General features: G+C 40.0%; 1 protein-coding gene across 4 annotated transcripts; it reads right to left on the bottom strand.

Annotated features, from left to right (window-relative positions):
- Nucleotides 1-1,105: 1,105 nt before the first annotated feature.
- FUNDC1 (FUN14 domain containing 1) lies at nucleotides 1,106-24,440 on the bottom strand. Of its 4 annotated transcripts, none has more exons than XM_026674043.2 (5): nucleotides 24,146-24,318; nucleotides 18,869-19,025; nucleotides 17,903-17,978; nucleotides 16,121-16,249; nucleotides 1,106-6,081 (listed from the first exon to the last, which is right to left on the bottom strand). In XM_026674043.2, exons 1-5 carry the CDS (start codon nucleotides 24,174-24,176, stop codon nucleotides 6,004-6,006), a joined length of 471 nt encoding a protein of 156 aa, XP_026529828.2. In that variant the 5' UTR covers nucleotides 24,177-24,318; the 3' UTR covers nucleotides 1,106-6,003. The 4 variants fall into 4 exon arrangements, with proteins under 4 accessions (XP_026529828.2, XP_087822938.1, XP_087822937.1 ...); XM_087966812.1 differs by lacking the exon at nucleotides 24,146-24,318 and adding an exon at nucleotides 19,408-19,829; XM_087966811.1 differs by lacking the exons at nucleotides 1,106-6,081; nucleotides 24,146-24,318 and adding exons at nucleotides 6,175-7,141; nucleotides 19,408-19,953.
- Nucleotides 24,441-26,398: the final 1,958 nt, after the last annotated feature.

Below are 26,398 nucleotides of genomic sequence, written 5' to 3'. Positions count from 1 at the left end.
AGCAGTTTGTGTGGAAGACTAGTTGTGGCAGGAATTTAATTGTGACATGCATGACCTGCTCAGTTGCATTCTTAATACAAAACTGTCAACTTGGAATCTCACAGCTTTTGCTTCTACTAAGCTTGGTAGCTTTTCCATTGCATTTTTAATTAAACATTTCTTTCTTTTCAGCTGTTTCAATAAAAGGCATTAAGGGAAATATTGCAATTAGAATGTCAGATTATCCCTAAAAGCAACACAGGGACTAACATTAAATTACACAATAGCTAATCAGTTTTCTGTGGCTGAAAATAGAAATAAATTGTGAAAGTCTTACATATGGCCAGTAGGTAGCCCACATAGTCCAGCATGTAATATATATATTACGGATTAGAACAATGGATGCCCCAGTCTTTAGTTTAACCTAATTTAAATGGAAAACGGGTGTTAATAATGCATATTCTTCAAGATAAGGCACGCTGAAAGTATGAAAGATGAGAATCTGATGCTAGCCAATAAAGCAAGATTTATAATTTTGTGCCATCCAGTTGTGGTAAACTTCAACTCTCATCATTCAAATCTTATCCAAACATAATTTGTTATTCAGCACATCTAGAAAGCAACCAATTGGTTAATAGTGCAGTCAGGTTTGGCTAGTAGTGCACTTACACTACTATATAACTCTCTAAATAAAGTTAAACTCAAGCTCAATTCTCAGCTACAGTATAAGGCACATATTACACTCATTAAAGGTGTTTAAAAAGGTTGGAAAAATTCATGTATATAAAATTTATCTTAATTGTGAAATAGGACCTACATCTTTAAAACTTGCTTATTTCTGAAATTCCAGTTGGAAACCAACAATTAGAGTGGTAGACTATCCCTTCCTAAGTGGCTTGTGGATTTTTCTGGCATTAACCTGACCATTAAGATTTCTTAACTAGTGATTCAACAATGACCCTCTGTTGTTAGGCATTAGTGATATTCTTTTCCTAAATCCAAATTATAGGAAGGAAATAGCTGTCATTTTAAGTGATTAAAGGAAAATTGCTATAAGTCACATTTTTTAGAGTGACTGTTTTTGGTTTTTAAAGCAGCAGATTTAAATAAGAAACATCAAACATTGTTTTTGGTCATTCCAATGCCCCTTTATTTTAGTAAGGCTTCCATGCTAAATACATGAACAAATTTTGCACAATGAATAGAAATTCTGTAATAGCTAAATGTAAATAGCTAAATTGGGTTAATGTAAGTTTGATCTCATTACATTTTGTTTCCCAAGAAAAAATGTATCAGACATTAATTTACATTCCATTTAACAATGTCATTTTATAATACATGAATCATATCCAATGAACCAAAAATCTGCAGTTTGCACAGTTCTAAAGCAATTCTTGATTGAAATTACAATGACTTATCATTTAAAAGATAAGTCTAAAAGGACAAAATATTATTTTTAAAGAAAATCATGGCCATTAATAAAATAGATTTCCTATCTATTGTAAAAAAAAACCAACCCTGAGTTTTACCCAAAGCATAACCCAATTAAATTAATAAGCTTGGACCTTTGCCTAACTAATCACATTGTCTTCAATTGAGTTTAATCAAATTTGAGAACTTTCCTTATGGCTTAGGCTGAAAATGCAGTAATAAGAATTACTTCAAGATTAGCAAAAAAAGAAACCATAAATTGATTTGATGACTAGAGTTCATTTAGAAACAAGACTGGTTTGTCTTAGTTATGGCCTCTTGCCAAAACCTAGATACTTCTTACTAATTTTTCCTTAATTTATAAAACAGGTTTGCCTAGAAAACTAAAATCTTGCTAAAACTAAATAAATATATATTTGCATAATAAACAAAAAAATCTGAAGAATGGTGGATTTTTAAAAACTGTAAAGTTTTTCAAGATGAGAGTAACCCTGAATACCTCTGCTCATACAATCACCTGCTACAGTAGTTAAAAATGGAAAGAGCTCTCCAATTAATAGTTTCTATAGCTTTCTGGCATTATTGGAAGAATAGAAAAGAAGAAGATTGAATGGTCCTGCAAGAGCTCATTAAGACTAGTGCAAAAAAAAAAGTCTAGAGAAAAAAAATGAAAGCAATGTAGGTGGCCCATCATCACAACCTGTTAAAAAAACATCCAAGCTATAGTGCTATATGGCTAGACTCTTTGCAGTGGATAGTGCATCCTATTGAAAATGTAGCAAGATAGTTGGGAAAGAGAAGTTTTCAGGGTCAGAATAAAATCCTGCTTACTAATAATGTGGTAATCTGTAGACTTTCCCATTCAAATCAGAAAGAGTAAGCAGGGCTCATGTGCATGCTATTCCTCTTACTTATGTATAGATACCTTTCTCAGGTTTATATAACCCATGAATGGAATTTGTTTTAATCAGTGAAAGGATTTAAAAAATTTAAAAATGTGGGAAAAGATGACAATTTAGCTGTGAAAAAAATGTGTAGTAATATAAAAGCTGTACATTTTAATTTGAGGAGACTGAATGGCACTGCTATGTAAGAGAGGGAGAGGGGGAGAGAAGTCAAAAGTGAAGTTGTAGAAAAAGGCAATAAAGGCATATTTTTGAGATACTCCTCCATCCATAGAGGAATAGCTGTAAAACAGCTACATTGTAGTAGGAAGAGAAGAAACAGAAAAATAGAACTGGGTACCATTACCAATAACAATTCTTCACCAAAAGAAATTATCTGTCAAAAGCAAGGATAGAATAAAAAAGAAGTTGGCCAGCGACAGTCCTGAAGAATCCCAATGGAAAGGTGAACCAAAATATTAACATAGTTAAAGAATGAATAATGTTGAGATCAAATTAAATAAAAAGGAAATGTCAAAAGACATGAATAGTAACAAGGCTAGAATAATTGGGGGGGGGGGGGGGGGGTTGCCAATGACCTTACAGATTTTCCTGTTTATCCTTCTCTAATACTTCTTACATTATTTCTAGCACTATTAACCAAGATCACTAGCCTTCCATTACCTGGGTAACCTTTACATGCTTGGTTTTCAATTTCCAAAATCCTCAGTAATGGCTATGCAGGTTGGAGAACTCTTAAAAGTCATATGTCTGGAGGATGCCTAGACAGGAAAGGGTAACCTAGTTTATTTCTTTTCCTTCAAATATCTGTATCTTAATATGGAAGGCAATAATTTTGACTTTAAATGTTGAATTTTATGCTTACCAAATCCGGCATACTCTGATTATTTGTTGGATTCTTCTTTAGGAATAAACAGGGAAATTCCCAGAAACAACTAAAAACATATTACCTTGTAGGCACCAATTTACATTACCTAGCCACACTCTAACACACTATTTAACACTGTAAAATGGTGCAGACAGTTTTAACAGCTGTGAGGGAATAGAAGGGGAATGTATCAAATTTATAAATGACATTGAACTGGCAGGAATAGCCAACATTCCAGAAGATAGCCTCAAGATACAGAAGGATCTTGACAGACTTTAACACTGTGCCCTTTCTAGCAAAATGAAATTCAATAGTGAGAGAAGTACGGTTTTACACTCAGACAAGAAAAATCAAATGTATAGGTATAGGTTAGGTGAAACCTGGTTCAATAGAGTGAGGGATCTTGGAATCCTAGTGCTTAAGTGATTGTCCAATCACTTAAATATGAGTCAGCAGTGTATGGCAGTAGCCATAAAAACCAATGCAATCCTAGGTTGCATTAACAGAAGGACAGAATCAAGATCATATAAAGTATTAGGGTAGTACCACTTTATAAAGCCTCCATAAGACCACACTTAGAATATTGCATCCAGATGACAAAGATGATTAGGGGGCTAGAGGCTAAAATATATACTTAGTAAGACCACGCCTGGAATACTGCATCCAGTTTTGGTCACCACATTTCAGTAATTGAATTCAATTTCAATTCAGTTTATTACAGTCATAGACCAGAACAAATAAAAACACTCAGTAAATATACAATTAAAAATTCTAGTATAAAATAATAACAACTAAAATCTATGATAAAATCAAGTCTATCAGTTATACATGGTCTAACTATACTTAAATTACAATCCATAAACTGTGTGGCCCATTGTCAGTTTAATAATAAAAGGGAAAGGAATAATGTTATATGTTATATAACATAACCATGGTGGATTAAACATGTGTTTCCGATGAACCTCCAGGTTTATGCTGCGCAGAACCTAGCTACTAGGGAGCCTCTGTGGCACAGTGGTTAGAGTGCAGTACTGCAAGCTACTTCTGCAGCCAGCTGCCTACAATTTGGCAGTTCAAGTCCCACCAGGCTCAAGGTTGACTCAGCCTTCCATCCTTCCAAGGTGGGTAAAATGAGGACCCAAATTGTTGGGGGCAATATGCTGACTCTGGAAACCACTTAGAGAGGGCTGTAAAGCACTATAAAGCAGTATATAAGTCTTATTGCTATTGCTACTTGCACTGTAGCTGTAGACTGTTTATTCTTAAGCAGCCACTATACTTGCCGTACAGGACAGCCGATGGAAACTTATGCAAGCGAAAATGCTTTCCGGTGGTTTGCTGACTCCAACTGGCTAAGATAGCTGACAGGAATAACAACATATTTAATAGCGTCTGGAGCCAGAAACAACGGAGCTTTCCCTAAGTCTGTTTGCCTTTCGATGTCCTCTACCTTTTGTCACAAGGGTTGTTTTGCTTGGTTGAGTATTAAATCTGAGGAGCCTAGTTTCGCAAGGTTGGATTCGACAGCCTTGATCCATGACGAAAAAAGATGTTGAGACTTTGGAAAAAGTGCAAAGAAGAGCAACTAAAATGATTAAAGGCCTGGAGACAAAAACATATGAAGAACGGTTGCAGGATTTGGGTTTATCCAGTCTAGTGAAAAGAAGGACTGGGGTGACATGATAGCTGTATTTCAGTATTTGAGGGGCTGCTACAAAGATGGGGTCAACCTATTTTCCAAAGCACCTAAAGGCAAAACAAGGAACAATGGGTTGAAACTAATCAAAGAGAGAAACAACATAGAATTAAGGAGAAATTTTCTAATAGTAGGTACAATTAACCAGCCTTTAAAAGCTGTGGGTCCTCCATCACTGGAGGCTTTTAAGAAGAGACTGGACAGCCACTTGTTTTGAATGGAATAGGATCTCCTGCTTGAGCAGGGTCTCCAAGGTCTCTTCCAACTCTGTTATCTCCCACACCCCTTTTTTCTTCTGGATATTTAGCCATTGTATCTGAAAAAGGATACTTGGTATTCAAAGGCTTGCATGCTATTTACTTATATGGGTAATAAAACTGTTCTCCTAATGTGAACTTCTTTTCCTCATCAGTATAATGGCATGTACTTTTTAATCTACTAAGTCAATTTCCCAAAGGTACCATTATGCAGTGATGACACTGCAGTATTGAAAGAATGAGTTGTACTTTGTAGTCCAGAATCAAGATTATGGATTGCATCTCATATAGGCTGCTTGAATGCAGATTCATAATACAATCCCAAGTTGAGAAAAGAATGAAAATATAAAACTGCAAAGATCTGCCAATGTTATTTTACTTTTTAATGGGTTCATAGTTGCTTATTATTTCATATTTGCAAAAAAATACATGTACAAATTACTATTATTATGCTGTGATTTCAAAAATAAGGCAGCTAGCCCTGCACTTAAAATACAATATCCTACATGTTTGGTATAACATTATTAACCACAGTATGAGATAATTTTATATAATAAATATAAACCCTAAAGTGAGAAGTGCAGAACAAAAATAACATATTCAATATGAACTCTAAAGGAAAATGAATACATTATGAGAATTAGCCTTTTTTTCTTTGGGAATGATACTGAATGCACAGCAGAATTTTCAGCAAATCTCCTTCAGGTAAGCATAAGGAGGTAAAGCCTAAGACGTAAAACTGCTCCAATGTATCTGACAACTCCATCCTTCTTTCTTAAGAGATTCAGGGTGTACAGAAAAGATCTGTGCATCACTGTCATTCATCTTTACCATGGTTAGATCAGCAGGATGATGAAAGTCATGTCGTTAAGATGCAAGACCCAATAAAAATCCTCCGACAAACCCACCAGACACCACGATGTTCTGTTTAAGAAATTCTGTTGACTGAAAACAAAAGAGGTTTATGTCAGATTGTATAGATGCACTTGATGTTAACCAATGAGCAATTATATACAAAGATCCTGATTATTATATACAAAGATCCTGATTATTATTATTGATTATTCATATCAGACAGACAGACAACCCCTGATCCAAGAGGATCTTCTAATCCATTTTTTGGATAACTTTCCATCCAACTTTATTTGATGAAGTTATAGCAACTGGTTCAAAATAATTAAACACAAAATAAAAACATTAAAACACATACTTAGCTTTAATAGGCTTAACACACTTCTTTTTCCTGTTAAGAGTTTAATGCAGAAATCAAATCCAGAAAGCACACACAGATAACTCATTCAGCAGGATTCATTAACTTCTTTAAATACATAATATATGAGTAAATGTACAATACCAATAATAGATTATTCCAACGTGGTAGTAGTTACAATCAAGTTTCTGTTTCAACAGGCAGACAAGAAACTTGTTTTCAGCTTCAGAGCTCAGGGCAAACTAACACTTCATTCTGTATCTTAATCCATGACCAGTATGCTGTTGTTCATATTTTAATGCACTTTTTGTATTCTGCTTCTGTCATTAGCTGCATCTCTATTTTCATCTAGTAAGTATTGGAATAAAGCATATGCCCTGTTCCTAATAATTTGTTAGTGTAACATCCCAAAATATCTATAATAGGATATACTATACAGTTTTATAGAGCTGCTTTAAAATATGAGTAATGTCCCACTGAGTCTCTACCACCAGACCCAAATATTGACAACTTGGGACCAGTACTGGAGTTTTTCAAGAATGAAATAAATTGAGGATGCATGGTGGAAATTGTATTTTTATACCATACAGTGCCCATTTGTGATGGAGGTAGGTAGTTTATAATTTAGATAAGAAACATAGGCAGGTAGGTAGAAAACAAGCAGGGATCCCTTCAAGGAAGGGTAAAAAAAAACCTAGCCTCAAACAGGTAGCCGTCATCATGCAATCCCAGCTCTACCTTTTCTATCTTGCAGTCTTGATTTTTCTTCTTTTTATGATTCCCCTGTGGACCTCCCTGGAATGCAGAAGACATTGGTTTGCTGCAAGAGAGCTATTGCAGCATAGCTTCTTCAGAATTCACAAAAGAGTAACAGAGGAGGCCTCCCTCAAAACAAAATATTCTGGGCCAATCTTTATCGGAAGTTTTCAGCGCAGTTTTAGAAGAGGCAAAAATCCCTAGATCTTGGACAGAAGCTAGTATTATATTGATACAAAAAGAAAACTCAGACCAGACACTGATCAAAAATTATAGATCGATATCTCTCTTTAACATAGAGGATAAGATTTTTGCAACCATTATAGCTGAGACTAAAATTTTTTTTGAAATAAATTTATTCAGAGATCAAAATGGTTTCTTGCCTAAAAGACAAATCAAACATAACACAAGAACAATTTTGGATATCCTTGAATTTTATGAAATACACAGTGGAAAACAAGTACGCTACTCTTTTTAGATGCCCCAAAAGCTTTTGATAATCTCAAATGGTTGTTTTTATTACAGCAAATTAGATACATGGACATAGGCAAAAACTTATTAAATATAATCATGGCAATATACTCAAAACAAGAACCCAAAATAATAATAAACAGAGAAGGGACAAAAAAAATAATATACAGAAAAGAACGAGGCAGGGATGTCCACTATCACCGCTATTATTCATGTTCACATTGGAAGTATCAATCAGCAAGGACAATTTGGCAAGAACTACAGATAAAAGGTCTAGAAGTTAAAAAAGAAAACTTCAAATTACAAGTGTTTGCCGATGATCTGGTGTTCATTATGGAAGACCCAGAACAAACAGGCCCAAAACTTTTGGAATTACTTGAGGATTATGGCAATGCTGCTGGTTTAAAAATTAATAAAGATAAGATGAAAATGACAGTCAAGAACAGGACTAATAAACAGAAAGAAACTTTGGCCATGAAGTTGCCAGATAGGCAAAAAATAAAATACTTAGGAATCAACATCTCGGCACATTGCATCACGATTAAAGAAGATAACTATGATAAATTGCTGAAACAAATAAAAGATCTGGAAAGATGGAGCAATTTGGAAGTCTCTTTATTAGGAAGAGTATCAGCAATTAAGATGACCATTCTACCCAAAGTGCTCTTTTTGTTCTAAAGCATATCCATAAAACTACCAGTAGACAAAAAAATATTTGGAGATTTGAATAAATTGATGCTAAATTTTGTGTGGCAAGGGAACAGGCCCAGGATCAAATTGAAATTATTACAAGAAGCAAAAGAAAGAGGAGGATTCGGACTTCCAGAATTGAAACTATACTATCAGGCAGCAGCACTTACCTGTATTAAGGACTGGATAAACTTAAAAGACAGAAGATTACTGCACTTAGAAGACCACAACCTACAGCAGGGCTGGCATGCGTTTCTGTGGTATGGCAGAAACACTGTTCACCAATACTTCCTAAGGCATAAAATTTGACATGCTTTATTTCTGATTTGGAATAAAATTAAACTTCAAAATTATATGGAACTGCCAGCCTGAGTATCTACGCCAGAGGCAATAGTCTACCCAACCTTGTCTAACCACACAAAAGCTATTACTTACAAAAATATCATAAATGACGAGGGGCAATTGAAGTTGAGACAGGATCTAAAACAACAAGGGGTAGTTCTGGAATGGTGGGCTTATCTCCAAATTCAATCAAGGTATGAAAAAGATAAAAAAGATTCGGGAATTAATATGCATGGGCCAGAAGATAAACAGATAAGGAGAATTTATAGATATTTATCGGACTATAAAATGCATGAAGAACAGGTTAAAGAAACGATGGTGACTTGGGCCAAGGACTTTGGGCACAATCTATACTTGGACCAATGGCAATCAATATGGGAGTGAAACAAAAAGATAACATTAGCCACATCATACAAGGAAAACTTGTATCAGATGTTCTACCAGTGGTATCTCCCACCAGCAAGACTGGCCAAAAATGTACAGAAACCAGTTATCTAATTGTTGGAAATGTTTGAAAGAACAGGGTACATACTAAAATGCATGGTGGTCCTGCAAAAAAGCTCAGGATTTTTGGTATAAAATTTGGATGTGATTACAGCAAATGACAGGGCTAAAAATAAACTATAAGTCCGAGACTTTTTATTGGGAATCATGTCAGAAAAATACAAAAAAGATGATACCTATCTATCTAATAATCCATGTAATTACGGCAGCAAGGATGACATCTGCCCAGAAATGGAAGGCTAGAGAAATCCCTTGTGAAGACGAGGTGATAGACAAGATCTTGTTATGCCCTGAAATTGGTAGGTTGACATTGGAACTGAAGGATAACGATGAGTCAGAATACTATATAATATGGAATAAATGCTATCATTGGAGGGAACCGAAAGGGAGTTCGCAAAATAGAAAAAGAACAAACGATCTGTAGGAAGGATATGAAAGACTATATGACTTAACTGAAATGCAACTGAAAGGAATTAAAATGTATAAAGACCTAATGTGTATAAAAGTACATAAGATTTAGAGTATATAACATAAGATGTAATGACATAAACTGTATGTCAAAGAAGTCCACCAGTTCAATGTTTTTAAATAATGCATAATAAAATAAAATAAAAAAGACAGTAAAATAGAGGCTGATGAGGTAACCTGGGAAATTTGAGGCTTTGAACAGAAATATGCTAGTATATAGCCTCCTGGGAGCAAAATCGGGGGGCGGCGTTTTCGGCCTAGAAACCTGTCAGGTTTCCAAGTGATGAAATTCATTTTAAAAGAAAAGAACAAACTCCATCTTCCAAGACAAATTCTTTTATTTAAGAAAGCATCAAATTGGCAAAGTCCATGGTAATTCCGGATCTGACACAACCCGTAATTACCCCACAATATTAAAAGTTAGAAACAACCCCCCAAAAGTCACATTATCCAATAGAAGTAATTCAACGTTGCTTGATGTCATAAATCTCCACCTCAAGGGGCCCAAGCATGGACAGCTCATTTCCCACAGGAAGAAGAATCGCCTAGCCAAAACAACTCTCTTTATCTCCACTCATCCCCCCCTTAGGAATGTGGCAAGCCCAAAACCCTTCCCCCATGACTGCCACAGAGAAAGTAAGAAAAAGAATATATACTAAAGCTACACATATGTCAATTTCAGGCTTGACACCTGGAGCCTCCCGGGAGCAAAAATGTGGGGTGGGGGGAGCGGCGTTTTTGGCCTAGCAAGCCTCCTTGGAGCCTCCTGGGAGCAAAAATAGGGCGGGGGGCAATGCCAGACCCCCCCCACACCCTGTTTTCAGCCTCACAAACCTTCCTAGAGCTTCCTGGGAGCAAAAACATGGTGTGGGGGGGCAGCACTAGACCCCCACACCCTGTTTTTGGCCTAGAAAACCTCCCTGGAGCCTCCTGGGAGCAAAAATGGGGTGTGGGGGGACAGCACTGGACACCCCCAGGCCCCGTTTTTTCTCCCAAGAGGCTACCCAACACTTACCTGGGAGCCAGGCGGGCCTCGTGGGGACTCCTGGAAGGGGAGGGTGGGCGGGGCCAGCTGGTCTTCAGAACTACCGGTTCGCTAAACTGGATATAGAATTAACATCCAGTTCACCCAAACTGGCCCGAACCGGCAGAATCCCACCCCTGCCTCTTAAGAGCTTTTTATCTTGGCTCCCACTCTCTGCAATAGACTCTTACTAGTACTGAAGTTGAAGATGAGTCGCTTAACTTTTAAAAAGCACTAACATTTCTTTATCATGAACATTTCAATTTAGAAACACCTTCAATATTTTTTTTGTATCAATTGTTCATTTATTCCATGACAACACCATCCTTGTTTATCACATTTATAATTTACCATAATCTTAGCAGTTAACATGATATAAAGAAAAGTAGTGAAAATAACATTAGCATAAAATCAAAACAATATAACAATAAAATATTAAGAATAAAATAATCCACCAAATAAAAGAAATGACCCAATTTAATTAGAATGCCACCTGGACAGTTCTGTTTCAGTATCTTACTGAATAAAATTAGTGAGGGGATCAGCTTGATTTTCACAGGAAGATTGTTGCACATAACTGGCCTTGCTACCAAGAAGTAACTCCTTTTATCTCCCAAAGTGGGACACTAGAAACACTTTCTCCATGGATGACCTAATTGATCAGGCTGAGTTTGGTTGGCACAAGCAGCCCTGTACATAAGCTAATTGGTACCTAGTGCAGAGCCCCAAAGCAAAGAGTGCAATATGTTTGGGCAGGAAGCCAGTATTATATAGGCCACTGGATTCTGTATGAATTACTGTCCCTGAATTATATTTAAAAGGAGGTTAGACTATTACAAAATGCTTTGCAATAATCTAACCTGGTGGTAAGAAAGGTGCAAGTTACTGTAACAAAGTTCTCTTCGGCCAAGTAATGCTGTAACTGGTGCACTAGTCATTGCTGTGCAAAGACCCTTCAAATCACAGCTCCCACCTGCTGTATTAGCAAAAGCTGTAAGACTAGAACCTCAAATCCGGAACCTGCTTCTTCAGGGATAGTGCCCATCTTCCAGTGAGAACACTGATGTCAAGGGCAAACAGTATCTTTGACTGGACATGGTTACACTTCGTTCTGTGCCTTCCAATCTCTGATGGTCTTCAAGTACCCAGAAAGGATATCAATAGCATTTCCCCTGCCTACAGGGTAGTGATTGATCATCACCAGGATATGAAGATATAGTGTACCCTGAACTATCAAATGACTTCACCGAGCATAGTGAACAAGAGAGAGAAGAGCAATACACACAGAATTCTGCAGAGCAGAGATCACTAACTCACTTCCCCTTTCCTATTACCACTGTCTCGATCTGCTTTCCGAGGAAGGAGTGGAGCATTGCAAGATGGTATCTGCAATCCTGAATCCCATAAGGCCATCCAGTACAATACCATGGTGATGAAAACCCACTGACGACCAGAAGTGGTGATCTCCCCTTGGGAATCTACCGTATTTGCCGGCGTATAAGACGACTTTTTGCCCTAAAAACATGCCTCCAAGTGGGGGGTCGCCTTATACGCCGGTAAATACATTGTCACCGGTGCAAGAGCGACGGGAGCGGAGCTCCGCAACTTGAAGCCCCTTCAAGCCCAGCCGAAGTCTCTTCCTCCTCCTCCCACCCACCCACCCACCCTCCGCCCGGCTCGGGCGCTATGCGGAGGCCAATCTGGAGGTGGGGTGGGGGTGGAGCGGGAGGGTCTCTGGCGGGGCCGTCGCCCAGCCAGCCCCGAGCCGCGTAATGGCCCGGGGAGTGGGGGAGAAGGTGGTGGGGGTGGACTGTGGCGCCCTCCTTCTGGGCAGCGGGCGGGGCGGCAATTTGCTCCTCCCGCTTCTCCCTCCTCTTTGAAAGACCGGGAGGGCTGTGCTTGGGGCGGGTGTCCTCAGGAAGTTCCTGATGGGACCCGCTGGGCAGGGCCACCCGGCTCCCGAGCTGCTTTCCAGGGTCCCCTTGGGAAGAAAAGGGTCCGTGGGCGGTGGAAGAAGGCGAGCGCCTCCTCCCGCCCCCTGTCCCGTCCCGTCCCTCCTCTTGTCCCCTCCTCCCCTCCCCGCTTAAGAGAGAAAGATCTGCCTCCCCTGCACCGGGCTTCCACCCGGCGCCGCGTCTCCCGGCCAGCGCTATGACTTGGGAACCGGCCAAGCGACTTTAAAACCGAGCGGAGGCCAGAGATAGCCGGAATTACCCTCCACACCACACACACACACACACACACACACACAGAGAGAGAGAGAGAGAGACAGAGAGAGAGAGAGTTGGCAGCTGTCCATCCCCACCCTTGGAGTCCCGATGGCACGCACGCGGGGCTGTCACAAAGAAAGGGAGAGGAATTGAGTGCCAGCCTGAGAAAGGCGAAGCTGCCTCTCTAAAGCATTTTGGTGGCTTTGTAAGTTTGGGGGAAAGGGGTTGGGGGTGTCAATCAAGAATTATATCCAGAATACCCCAAGTGTTACAACTCACCGTATTTGCCGGCATATGAGACGACTTTTTTGCCTTGAAAAGCATGCCTCCAAGTGGGGGGGTCGTCTTATACTGCGAGTATATAACAAAAACTATATTTTGAGTGGAAATGTTGGGGGCTCGTCTTATACGCCCAGTCGTCTTATACGCCGGCAAATACGGTAAGCATTTTTCTGTGCAAAGTGGCCACATAAATCACATAGGCATTAATTTTTTTCTAACAGTTACTCTAAACAGGCACACAGGATGACAGTCTATTAATATAATAGTGGAGAAGATGTTTTGCCTCCCTTATCATTGTAGAGAAGGTCTGAACATGGGCATATACTCATGTTTGGTGAGAATCACTTCTCATCTTCCTCTACCACAGGGGTGGGCAAACTTTTTGGCTCGGGGGCCGCATTGACTTTTAAAATTTGACAGACGGGCCGGGTCAGCACAAGATTTTTGGGGAATCGCCCCCACCCTTCCCCCCTCTTCTCCCCTTTCCTCCCCTCAGAGGCCCCTGAGTCAGGAGTTGCTACCGCTGGCGTGGCTCTGCGCGCTCCAGTCCCGTGTTGCCTCGGGAAGGGAAAGGCAAAAGGAAGAGCCGCGGCGGTGCTTTGCAATGGGAGCAGTGGCACCGGAGGCTCAGGCTCAGCGGTTCCTGGTTTTGCCTTTTCCTTCCCAAGGCAACGCGGGACTGGAGCCGCATGGAGCTGCGCCGGCGGTAGCAACTCCTGACAGCCCCAGCCGGACACCTGCCTGTTGCTGCTGCCGGAGCACCGCCGGTCGCTCCTCCAGCAGCCCGCCCGCCCGCCTGGCTTCCCCTCTGCCGCACGGCTTGGGCCAGGCGCGAGCGCCCGCGTGTTAAAAGGAAGCCGAAAGCTGCTGGAAGTTGCTCGGGTGCTGGGAGCAGGCTTTTAAAGTGCTGCCCGAGCAAAGTTTAAGCAGCCGCCCGCCGGGCGGAACCCTTCCTGCTCCTCGGCGGGAAGACGCTTCCAGCCTGCAAACTTTGCCTTTGCAAAGTTTAAGCCTGGAAGCCCGGGAAACCCAAGCAACTTCCCAGCAACTTTCGGCTTCGTTTTAACTCGCGGGCGCCGCGCCTGGCAGAGGGGAAGCCCGGAGCCTCCTCCAAGCAGCCTGCCCGCCCGCCCGCCGGGCTTCCCTTCCGCCGCGTGGCTCGGGGCCAGGCGCGAGCGCCTGCAGTTAAAACGAAGCGGAAAGTTGCTGGGAAGTTGCTCGGTGCTGGGAGCAGGCTTTAAAGTGCCGCCAAGCAGGACCGCCGAGCCGGGAAACGGGGCACCAAGGCAGGGCAAGGTTCCACCAGCAGCGGCCTAGCTTTAGGTGGCTCCAAGCAGCCCGCCCGCCCGCCGGGTGGAAGACGCTCCTCGGCGGGAAGACGCTCCAGCCTGCAAGCTTTGCCTTTGCAAAGTTTAAGCCTGGAAGCCCCGGAAAAAAAGGGGATCGGCGGGGACTCACCTTGGAGAGGTCGCACTCAAAGGTGATTTCGAACTCCCAGCCGAGGCCTTTGCAAATTTCTTTTCTTTCCTACCCTAGATCGCTCCGCACTGTTTTGCAGCTGTGGGGGCCACGCGGCACAGGGCAATACGCCACGCCCAGCTATTTTTTTTCAGGGGCGGGCCGGATTGGACAGACCAATGGCAGCGATTTTTTTCAGGGCGGGCCGCATTGGACAGACCGATGGGCCGGATGTGGCCCGCGGGCTGTAGTTTGCCCACCCCTGCTCTACCAGCATTCTAGAAATTATTTCTGTTGATTCAATTTCTGGAAGTCCTCATAAAACAAAGAAGCCACTAGAATTAGCTAGCAGAAAGAATCCACTCAGAAGCAATTTTATATAGTTCTAAGCTTGCCTCCCATTACTAGTGATTTACCAAGTGCAGGAAAGCATTAAAGCGTTGTCTGGCTGGGTTTTTGGGAAATGCCCCAAGTGTTCTCTAAAAACCATGTGGATCTATTAGGCATTTGGACAATCCAAATGTGTTTATGCATCTCCTGGGGTTTTGGATGGTAATCAATATCATATGGATGAGATATATAAGTTATAATAAATAACAGTGGTACTACTACTAATTGAAAAATGTAATTTATACATAAAATAATACAAAGCAAGTCCTAAACTGTGGATATGCAAAAATATTTATTGTGAATAACAAGGCCCAGCATGTGCCAAACTGTGGGTAATGGAATCATTTATATTTATCATATTTTTAAAGCTTGGAGAAAAAGTTACGATTCTAAGAGCATGCATTTGGGGCATTATGTTTATATTATGATCATCCTAAATCACTAAAACAAAACTCCAATTTTGTTTTCTTTTTATTTGCTATTCATTGTTCAGATTCTTCAAATCTCTGTTAGAGATGTATTAATGCAAAGTCTGCTTTGGCAAAAAGCAATTCATTCAATTTATTTTTAGCATTTTATAACTTATAATAATAATATATAAAGCTCTTGAAGGGAACAATAAACTAGAAAATAAAAGCTTAAACATTCTTGTTTTTCTTCTTGTAATTCAACAATGCTTTAATATTAGTATAATGATTCAAATAACTCCTAAATAAAAACTGTGTAAGTATACTTCTACTAACCTGTTACACTAAAAGTAGAGGTATATGGCAGTTTAAGATTATCAAATTGATTGTAGTACAAGATTTTCTAGTGTAAAGCCAATGCATTTCTAAAATTTGTTTTTAAATATTCCATACAATTCTTCACCTAAAAAAGTAGGCTTCTGGATGGTAGGCAAAAGTAGTACAATAACATAGAGCATAACATACATACACACACATACAACCAACTGAACCATATTAGAATAAAGAAAACAACAACAGTTAAGGTTTTATCAATTAACAGTCAAACATTCCAGTAAGCAGCAACTTGTTTCTGACAAGTTCAGAGTAAAGCTAGGCCACATAAGACACAACATGCTGAAGATCTATTACACATTTTCCCCCCTGAATGGGCCAGACATATACCAAGAAATTGCACAAAATCAATATGTAAAACCAATAATTTGTATTTTACCTCTTCAATTAATGTGTTGATTTCTGGTGCTGCTTTGTTTGCACGTTTTTTGAGCTGCTTTTTTGCTTTATTTACATCTTTTTCAACTCTTTTCCAGTCAACCTGTATGTAACCACTATGGCTAGCTATCTAGGAACATAAAAGAGTTTTAAGAATGTTAAGAATACAAGGAGTAATATATCTGCATTGAGGAAAAGTAAAAGATCATCTGGATATAAAGAGCCTTATATTAAATAAACAAATCTATTCTTACTTACAAGCTGGTTGAGGGGCCTCTGGAAAGGCTGTCTATGTCATCCAAGACAGAAGTAGGCCAACTCCCCACCCCCACCCCGATATATGCAAGAAATATCTCAGCCCACTCACAGAAAGTTCTGTTCATACCATGCTCCACTTTCTCCACTTCCTCTGCAGCAGGGGAAATGGGGTGAGTGCAAAGATACCATTTTTTAGCCCAGTTTGATCTCCAAATATGTACCAGCCATCCAGTCATGTATGAGATTGACAGAACTATGAATTTACGGAACAAGGAGTCCGGAAGCTCCATATAAGGCAAAAAAAATGATAAGCTACAAAAGCTTTTCCACCACAGTATTTTCCTGCACCAATAGCAAATTAAATGGACACATGACGGCATGATTTCTGAACGTGTATAGAAATGTGTAGATGACCTTGGGTGATGAGGAAAAAAGTTGCTGTCTTGGACAAGAGAGATTTAGGAGCCTGCAGTCACTTCATAATCAGAGAAAGAAACTTAGGAAGGACCCACCTTCAGATGGTTAAAAGTGGCAGCAGGAAGTCTGTACTTACAAGATTCTGTTAATGTAGCCTTATAATAAAATAGATTTCGCTCATTTAATTAAGCTTCCTGTCTGGTTTATCTGGGAGGGCTGGCAACATGTGGATGTCACACCTGGTGCTGCCATCAGGATATGGCAGAAACATTCTTTTTAAAGATTTAAACTACATATTTATGGCAGAAAATAATTGCAATAGGGGATATATTATTTTTGTCATTTCACATTACATATCTCCCTAGACAAAATAACATGTATCAGACCCTTAATCTGAAATAGGTTTGTTCTCCTTATGAACTCACATTAACTTTTACCTAAAAGCCAATCAAGTTTATTTGAGTACAGTGTGTTTTAAAATGTACGTATCTGGATAATACATAAAGCCTGTAATAATATTTTTGTACAAATAGAAATCTGTACAAAAATGAACACAGCAGCATTTTTATTAAGATGTATTTGTTAAGATGTACCTAACTACATCGTTTTGCAGATAGAATGTATTTTCTCTTCCTAGTTATTAGCTTCTTTCTCAAGTACACTTTAAGGAATAGAGTGATCGCTGTGGCAGATTGGGAATATGTAAAATGATTAACTTCTGTAAGTCAGTTCATGTGATTGGTTGTTAATTATATATTTATTTTGTCTATTTTAAAAATAGTTTAAAACTTCTGAAAAGCTGCTTACATAACCTCCTTAAATATTTATTTGTATACTGCCTTTATTATTTCTACAAATAACTCAAAGCAGTGAACATATCTAATAGTCCTTCCTCCTCCTGTTTTCTCACAATAGCTATGTGAGATGTGTTAGGCTGAGAGAAAATGATTAACACAAGGTCACCCAGCTTGGCTTTCATGCCTAAGGCATGAGTTCAAATCCCTCTATTTAACCTATTTTTTCTAGGTTCCATTTCCTTTTCTATATGCAAAACACTTAACTGACATTTATTTGAATTCATATTTTCAGAATAATAACAATTACCTACTTGTAGCAAAAGAAAGCCACCACCTACTGCAGTTGCTGCAAGTTTTCCGACCTTCTGAAACAAAAATCCTGCACACCTAAGAAAGAAAAAGAGAAATAAAATTCAATAAGTTTGTGTAGACCAGGGGTGTCAAACTCAAGACCCGTAATGTGGTCGGATCCGACCTGAGGGGCTGTCCTGGTTTATCCAATGTGAAAAGGAAAGATCAGGCCAGCCTGGATTTGGCCTGGTCTACCCAATGTGAAGAAGAAATATGCCAGCAGTTTGGAGAATGGCATCAAACTAGCCATGCCCACCATTTGGCTATGCCCACTCAATTGGCCCTCCCTGCCCAACCACCTCCCCCCCCCCCCCCCAAGGTCAACCATAGCCCTGATGAAATTGAGTTTGACACCCCTGGTGTAGACTTACTGTACTTACCTAGTTTCAAATAAGCATTCATAAGACAATGGGCAATAAAAATATGGTGTTATATTTAAATGTGAAAAGGACAGGAAATGTGGCAGAATGCTGACAATGCAGAGGAAGTAATGGCAGAATAAGACAAGTGATTAAGTCATGTTAAAATGAAGTCAAAATCTGCTTTTTAAAATAAATATGATACAGCTTTCTATAACATGCACTGAATCTTACACAATATTTAAGGAGAATGTGCTACCCAAAACATACAATGAAGAAGTGAATCTGGCTTCCCTATTAACTTTGCTTGTCAGGTCATAAAAGGTGATCATGTGACTCCAGGACACTACAACTGTCATAAATATGAGTCAGTTGCCAAGCATCTGAATTTTGATCATGTGACAACAGGGATGCTGTGATGGTCGTAAGTGTGAAAAATGGTCATACGTTACTTTTTTCAGTGCCATTGTGATTTTGAATGGTCACTAAACAAACTGTTGTAAGTCTAGGACAACCTTTATATAAAATAAATGTGCCAAATAGAATGTGAAATTAATTTGTTCTCACCAGCCTGTTATACCACCCATTACAATCTGAGTGGCTACAGAATACTTTTCTACAATAGGTCCAGAATTTCTGCCAAATACACGGTTCCACCAATGGTGACGCCTTGCATATTCTGTTAAATCCAATACTTCATATGAGTCATCATCACTGTCATGTTCTTTAAAAGAAATTGAAAGTTAAACATTTTCTACATTTTAAAAAGATTTAAAACTACAGTATTCAAACATATGCTACCTTCAATAGCAAATTATACAAATAACTATTTATGAAAATGTATATAATATCCCAACTCACTTTCAGTGACCCCGGGTGGCTTATAAAGATAAAAATCCAATATAAAAACAATAAAAAGGAAAAAAAATCCCCACTGTGGTGTCAACAATCAAATGAATCATTTGAGGAGCTCCATCCCACTCTGGTGTCCCCACACTTGTTGACAAAACCAGGTCTTCAGGGTCTTATGAAAGTGTCAAAGTGGGGGCCAATCTTATATTTTCTTAGTAATAAAAATAATGATAAAGAAATGTTATTTTAATTACCTTTGAAAGTACTGAATCTACCAAACAAATCTAGATTTGGAATCTCCATCAATACTCCCAATATACACTGCTCAAAAAAATAAAGGGAACAACACAATGGAACTCCAAGTCAATCACACTTCTGTGAAATCAAACTGTCCACTTAGGTAGCAACACTGATTGACAATCAATTTCACATGCTGTTGTGCAAATGGAATAGACAACAGGTGGAAAGCTTAGGCAGTTAGCAAGACATCCCCAATAAAGGAGTGGTTCTGCAGGTGGTGACCACAGACCACTTCTCAGTTCCTATGCTTTCTGGCTGATGGTTTGGTCACTTTTGAATGCTGGCGGTGCTTTCACTCTAGTGGTAGCATGAGATGGAGTCTACAACCCACACAAGTGGCTCAGGTAATGCAGCTCATCCAGGATGGCACATCAATGTGAACTGTGGCAAGAAGGTTTGCTGTGTCTGTCAGCGTAGTGTCCAGAGCATGGAGGCGCTACCAGGAGACAGGACAGTACATCAGGAGATGTGGAGGAGGCTGTAGGAGGGCAACAGCCCAGCATCAGGACCGCTACCTCCGCCTGTGTGCAAGGAGGGACAGGAGGAGCACTGCCAGAGCCCCTGCAAAATGACCTCCAGCGGGCCACAAATGTGCATGTGGCTGCTCAAACTGTCAGAAACAGACTCCATGAGGGTGGTATGAGGGCCCGACATCCACAGGTGGGGGTTGTGTTTACAGCCCAACACAGTGCAGGACGTTTGGCATTTGCCAGAGAACACCAAGATTGGCAAATTCACCACTGGCGCCCTGTGCTCTTCACAGATGAAAGCAGGTTCACACTGAGCACATATGACAGACGTGACAGGGTCTGGAGATGCCGTGGAGAACGTTCTGTTGCCTGCAACATCCTCCAGCATGACCGGTTTGGCAGTGGATCAGTAATGGTGTGGGATGGCATTTCTTTAGGGGGCTGCACAGCCCTCCATGTGCTCGCCAGAGGTAGCCTGACTGCCATTAGGTACCGAGATGAGATCCTCAGACCCCTTGTGACACCATATGTTGGTGCGGTTGGCCCTGGGTTCCTCCTAATGCACGACAATGCTTGACCTCATGTGGCTCGAGTGTGTCAGTAGTTCCTGCAAGACGAAGGCATTGATGCTATGGACTGGCCTGCCCGTTCCCCAGACCTGAATCCAATTGAGCACATCTGGGACATCATGTCTCGCTCCATCCACCAACGCCACGTTGCACCAGACTGTCCAGGAGTTGGGGGATGCTTTAGTCCGGGTGTGGGATGAGATCCCTCAGGAGACCATCTGCCACCTCATCAGGAGCATGCCCAGGCGTTGTAGGGAGGTCATACAGGCACGTGGAGGCCACACACACTACTGAGCCTCATTTTGACATGTTTTAAGGACATTACATCGAAGCTGGATCAGCCTGTAGTGTTTTTTTTCCACTTTAATTTTAAGTGTAACTCCAAATCCAGACCTCCATGGGTTGCTAAATTTGATTTCCATTGATAATTTTTGTGTGATTTTGTTGTCAGCACATTCAACTATGTAATGAACAAAGTATTTAATAAGAATATTTCATTCATTCAGATCCAGGATGTCTTATTTTTGTGTTCCCTTTATTTTTTTGAGCAGTGTAGTATTATATGGTATTTTTTGATAATTAGTGACTATGAGTTTCACATATGTTAGACTTTTATTTTCAATGAACTCTTTAGTACTGTAATTGGTTAAATTTTGTTTAGGGGTTTTGTCTAGAACAGTGTCTTTCTTTTAATGTTTTCACTAATTATTTAATTTTTAAAAATTCTTATCTCTTGAATTAAATGTTGCTTTTATTGTATATTTTAGTAGTCTGTCTATATTTTGTAAACTTCAAAAAATAAAGAATAAAATTTTAAAAAGGCTCTATTGTTTTTACATAACCAATCAACCAAATTTCCATTAGCTGTTAAGAAAGAATGTATTATTATATAAATGGATCTGGAATTACACTCTAATCATATTTTCATAAGAATCAGTAGAATAGAACACTATATTTATTGTAACTAAAATAAATTTTAATTAACTGTAATTGGTTTGCAAGTTTCTATGCCAAAGATGCACTAAATACATTCTATTATTAAGATTTATGGGTGACAGCTTACAACTTTCCTTTAGTTTGATTTCTCTTTGTTCTTGACCAAAGACTGTACAGTAGTAACAGAAACTAATATAACCCAAATCCAGACTCCTAAAGTTCCTTATACTTTATAGCCATTAGAAGTCTGTGATCTTGAACTTCATATCTGATAACTCCTTTAAAATTACATGCATTGACACAGCTTTTATGCCATAGGAATGAAAGAACAATAAAAATACTTATATTACAGACATGAAGAAAAATTAATATGGTCACCACATATTAGAATGTGTTGCAAGAAAGATATATATATAATACCTACTGCAACCAGATTTTCAAAATATTATATTTTCAATGGTCCTTAATGATAATTCTTTAAGGGGACAATGCAAAATAAAATTATAATTTGAATGGGTAAATACAATTTAGAGAAAAGAAACGTAAGTAAAATGAATTTTATAAATCTACTTCAGCTAAAAGGAATTATAGTAATAAACTGTGAATAAGCTATGGTTTCCAGTTCTATTTTCAGTTGACATTTTCTCAACATCTCTAATTTTAAAATATAAAAATTGAAATTTAGAATTATAAATACAATTTTTTTAAAAAAATTGAAATTTAAGTGGCATTATTCTCAAGTTCAGTGTGTATAGTCAAGGTTATGGTTTTCCCAGTTGCAATGAATGGCTGTGAATGTTGGACCATAAGGAAGGCTGAGCACCAAAAAATTGAGGCCTTTGAACTATGGTGCTGGAGAAGACTCCTGCGAGTCCCTTGGACTGCAAGGCGATCAAAACCGGTCAGTCCTAGAGGAGATCAATCCTGACTGCTCTTTAGAAGGCCTGACCTGAAGATGGAACTCAAATACTTTGGCCACCTAATGAGAAGGAAGGACTCACTGGAGAAGAGCCTAATGCTGGGGAAGATTGAGGGCAAAAGAAGACGGGGACGACAGACAATGAGGTGGCTGGATGGAGTTACTGAAGCAGTAGGCGTGAACTTAACTGGACTCCGGGGGATGGTAGAGGACAGGAAGGCCTGGAGAAACATTGTCCATGGGGTCGCGATGGGTTGGACACGACTTCGCAACTAACTCAAGTTCAACATTTTACAAAACTAAAATTCCAGGTTGGGTGGTGGAATAGTCAAAAGGCAGTAAATTATAATTTAACTATTTAAAAATGGAGTAAAATGGCATCTCATAAAATGGCCTAACAGTTTAAAAAGGCTGGGCTTGATCAGCACACAAAACATGTTTGTCTAGTTTGGTTGAGCATATTGGAATTAATCCATAAAACTGGGTTAGCTGAGTAATTATTTTTATGTAATAAGCGTCTCATGTGAACAGAACCACAACTTATTTTGAATTAGAGCTTAACAATGCCAGTTATTTGACACCAATTGTGAGTTCCCTCCAAAGCAAAGAAGTACCAGTAAAAATAATTTGGACCATGTATCTTTTCTCCTATCAGTATGGGAACATCCCTCACGAAAAGAACACATATTTATGGTATCTACTTTGCTTCCTATCACCATCTCCCAGAGTCCCAGCAGTTAACAGAAAAATAAATTCCATGATAAATAAAACACACCCACCCACAACCAAACAAAACTACTGGAGCAAAAATATCTTGAGTGTATCCCAATTCATATCCAATGCTACAGGACAGGCTGGAAGGGTGTTTATTTCCTGGTTTATCTCCAAATGACACATGCCATGAAAGGGGGTAATTACACATACACAAAATGTATCCAGTGATCTTATTTAAAAAGTCCTTATTTCTTACGGCACAATTGCTACCCAAGCGCGGACCGGACTGAACTATGAATGAGCCTCAGCCCATCCTCTCAGGTGAACATGGTATATGCATTTTTAACTTGTTTACGTGAACACCGGGGCTCATAAACTATCTTCCGTCGCATCTTGATTGCAGGGAGGGGAGGAACTTTTCTTAATTTCTGCAGAGAGCAGCGTGGATGAGCGCAGCATTGGGAACATACAGGCAAACTAAGGACGGGAACTGGCAAAGCCAATCGCGGCTACTAACCACGAAGCCGCTCCAAGACCTAAGGCAGCACAAGCTCTGAATCGCCTGGCTTATGACCGTCCCCGTGAGGCATCTGGTTGGCCATTTTGGGAGCTGGCTTTTGGCCTGCTCCTGCGAGGCTCTCCTGACGCACAATCTCACATCTTTCTTCCAGGCAAAGCGAGTCCCGCTCAGGATTTCTGCCTGGTTAATGCAAAGTCCCCGGCAGAGCCATCCCCCCCACCCCCCACCCCCAGCTCCCGCGAAAGGCCGCCGCTTCGCCTCGCCCGACTGCCCTTCACGTTTCTCAGCGGGAGTCAGAGGAAAGGGTTGAGCCAAGCTCCGCCTCGCGCGTTCAACCACTCAGCTCTCGCCCGGCCCTCGGTGCGGTTGGAGGGAGGGGATCCTCTTCCTGCGCAGAGCAAGGGTCAGAGGGAGGCCTGGGGATAGAGGGTAATTTCTGGCCGAACGGGCCCACGATTTCCTCGACTAGCGATTGTAACCTCTTCCCGAAACATTGGCAAGCTCCATTCGGGAAAGCAAGAATAGCGCCATGACAGCCCTGAGAGAAATAGGGCTCTCACTGACCTGAGGCGGAGCGATTTCTCCGAGACGACATGTTTAGTAGCAATTGGAAAGCGCGGGAGGAAAGTAGACACCGCGGAGGTCCGCTCAGTCGCAACTTATCTCCCCCCGCAACATTCTGAACTCCGAAGGTTTCTTGCAGGAGCGCATGCGCATTACAAAGAATGCTCGTACACTCGCCCGGGTTGTCGCTGAGTAACGTCATCACAGAATCTTCCTGGGGGATTGTAGGAATTATAGTTTTATTATTGCTCTGCACTATTCAATCCAGTCTTTCCCGCAATTAGGGAAAGAAATTGATATAAACTGGGCTTTCGGAATGCCATGTGCCTCGGAATGTCTTCAAAACCTGCTGAAAATAAAAGTCTTCAAAACCTGCTGAAAATAAAAGGTTATTTAATTTCTACGTACGGCATTCCGTAAATTGTAATCTGTTTATTTTTGTCACAAGGATCAGCAGTGTTACATTACCTGTGCAGTTAAATTCCACTTTGGCAGATTTGGTGGAAATTTTCCCAGAAGTTGGTGTGAAAAACAGAGTAGAGTGTGATGTGTGTGAAAGGAATTCAGCAAAATAGTAATGGAGAGGACAAACGCGGGGAGAGAAATGGCAGCCGAGCAACCAGAAAGGAGAGAACCTATTTGTGCCTTCCAACATACATTATCCCAAAGAGAATGGTGATCACATCTATAAAATGTCATCTAGTCGCCATTTCCAAAATAATAGCAAGGATTCTTAATTTGGGAATTATAACCCCTAGGGTTCAGGAACTTGAATAAGAAAAAAATTACAACTTTTTTTTACTAATCTCTGACATTTAGCTTTCATTGTTTAATAGAATCAAGAAGTTCATATATTACTATATTTGCTCATTTTAATATTTTGATAAGTATATTTGAGCATTATTGGTTTCCTTTGTAGAAGAGCATTGTGGTGAAAAATCAGGAGTTGGTAGGACATCTTCTGAAACATTTTATTTTTTTTCCTTTGTTACTTCATCTATACATCAGAGTGGCTAGAGCTATACTAATGTGGGATTAAAATTACAGTGAGTTGAAAGAGGGAAGTAAAAAGAGGAAGATTGCTTGGCAGATTTTCATGTGAGACAGATCACAATGGTGTATTGGTAAAGTTAAAAATCCATTGTGTTGAGACCTTGAAATACAATTTGTACAGGGGTGGGTTTCTACCGGTTCTGTCCACCTCTTTAGAACCAGTAGCTCTGAAGAGCAGCAGACATAGAATCGGTTCTATGTCTGCTGATGTTTTTGCCCACCTGCCCACCCGGGCTCCTACCTGACCTTTATTTCCTGATTTTTTCAACTTCAGCTGCCGTGCAACGCACGGCTGCAGTTAAAAAAGCAGGAAAAAAGGGCTTTTTGAAAGGCTGCTTTCTGCACGCAGCATGCTGATGACGATTTACAGGCATGCGCCGGCAGCGTGCATGGAAGCACGTTGTAAATCACCAAACCTCGTAAATTACCGAACTGGTAGTTAACCCTGTCGGATCCCACCCCTGAATTTATATCTATATTCTTGTGCATTAAACTATATTTTTAAAAGAGCTCCATTGCACATAAAGGTTAAGAATCTGTTTTAAAGAGCTTAAATACCAATGTAAAATCTGTAGTTGATAGTTCATTGATGAAGTGTAGGTGAGATCAGAGCAAATTCATAGGGTGCCTTTGAAGACCTTAATATTTTGCTGCCTTTTCCTTCCCTTTTCATCAGATTCTGATTTTTTCCCCACATATTTGAACAGCCCATCTCCCTCCAGAGATGGCCATTATAGAAAAAGTGCACAGTACAGTATCACAGACCAGAGGTCTCCAAATTTGGCAACTTTTAGACTTGTGGACTTCAACTCCCAGAATTCTCCAGCTAGCATAACTATGCTGGCTGCAGAATTCTGGGAGTTGAAGTCCACAAGTCTTAAAAGTTGCCAAGTTTGGGGACCCCTGATTTAGACCTACAGCTTGTCTGTTTCAAACATGGTGGGTGTGGCCACAAAACACAGAAAATAATTTTGATGAAATTGCTCTCTGCCATCCTGTTTTATAAGTAGTTCTCTAACCAATATGTGTTTATTTCCAGTTATCTATAACCAAATCTTTCTGAGATTATGGCTCCCAAAAATATAGAAGCAATTGGTAAAAAAGCCCTCCCCACAAATGTTTGTTGAAATAATGTCTTTAAAAATATATTATTTTATGACAGTACTACATTAGAGACCTTTGATGATGCACGTGAGCTGT

Source organism: Notechis scutatus, chromosome 5 (genome assembly GCF_049901735.1).
Source record: "Notechis scutatus isolate UNSWTSFEM ecotype Mainland chromosome 5, rNotScu1.2, whole genome shotgun sequence".
Taxonomy (NCBI): Eukaryota; Metazoa; Chordata; class Lepidosauria; order Squamata; family Elapidae; genus Notechis; species Notechis scutatus.
The sequence above is the reverse complement of the archived record's forward strand: the minus strand, read 5'-3'. Positions and strand labels throughout refer to the sequence as shown.

Coding starts and splice junctions, on each gene's coding strand:
- FUNDC1 (XM_087966810.1), bottom strand. CDS start 24,347: ATGACGTTACTCAGCGACAACCCGGGCGAGTGTACGAGCATTCTTTGT. Junction 16,250..17,902: donor GTGGCTTTCTTTTGCTACAA/GTAGGTAATTGT, acceptor TTATGTTCCTAG/ATAGCTAGCCATAGTGGTTA. Junction 7,142..16,120: donor TCAACACATTAATTGAAGAG/GTAAAATACAAA, acceptor TCTGCATTCCAG/GGAGGTCCACAGGGGAATCA.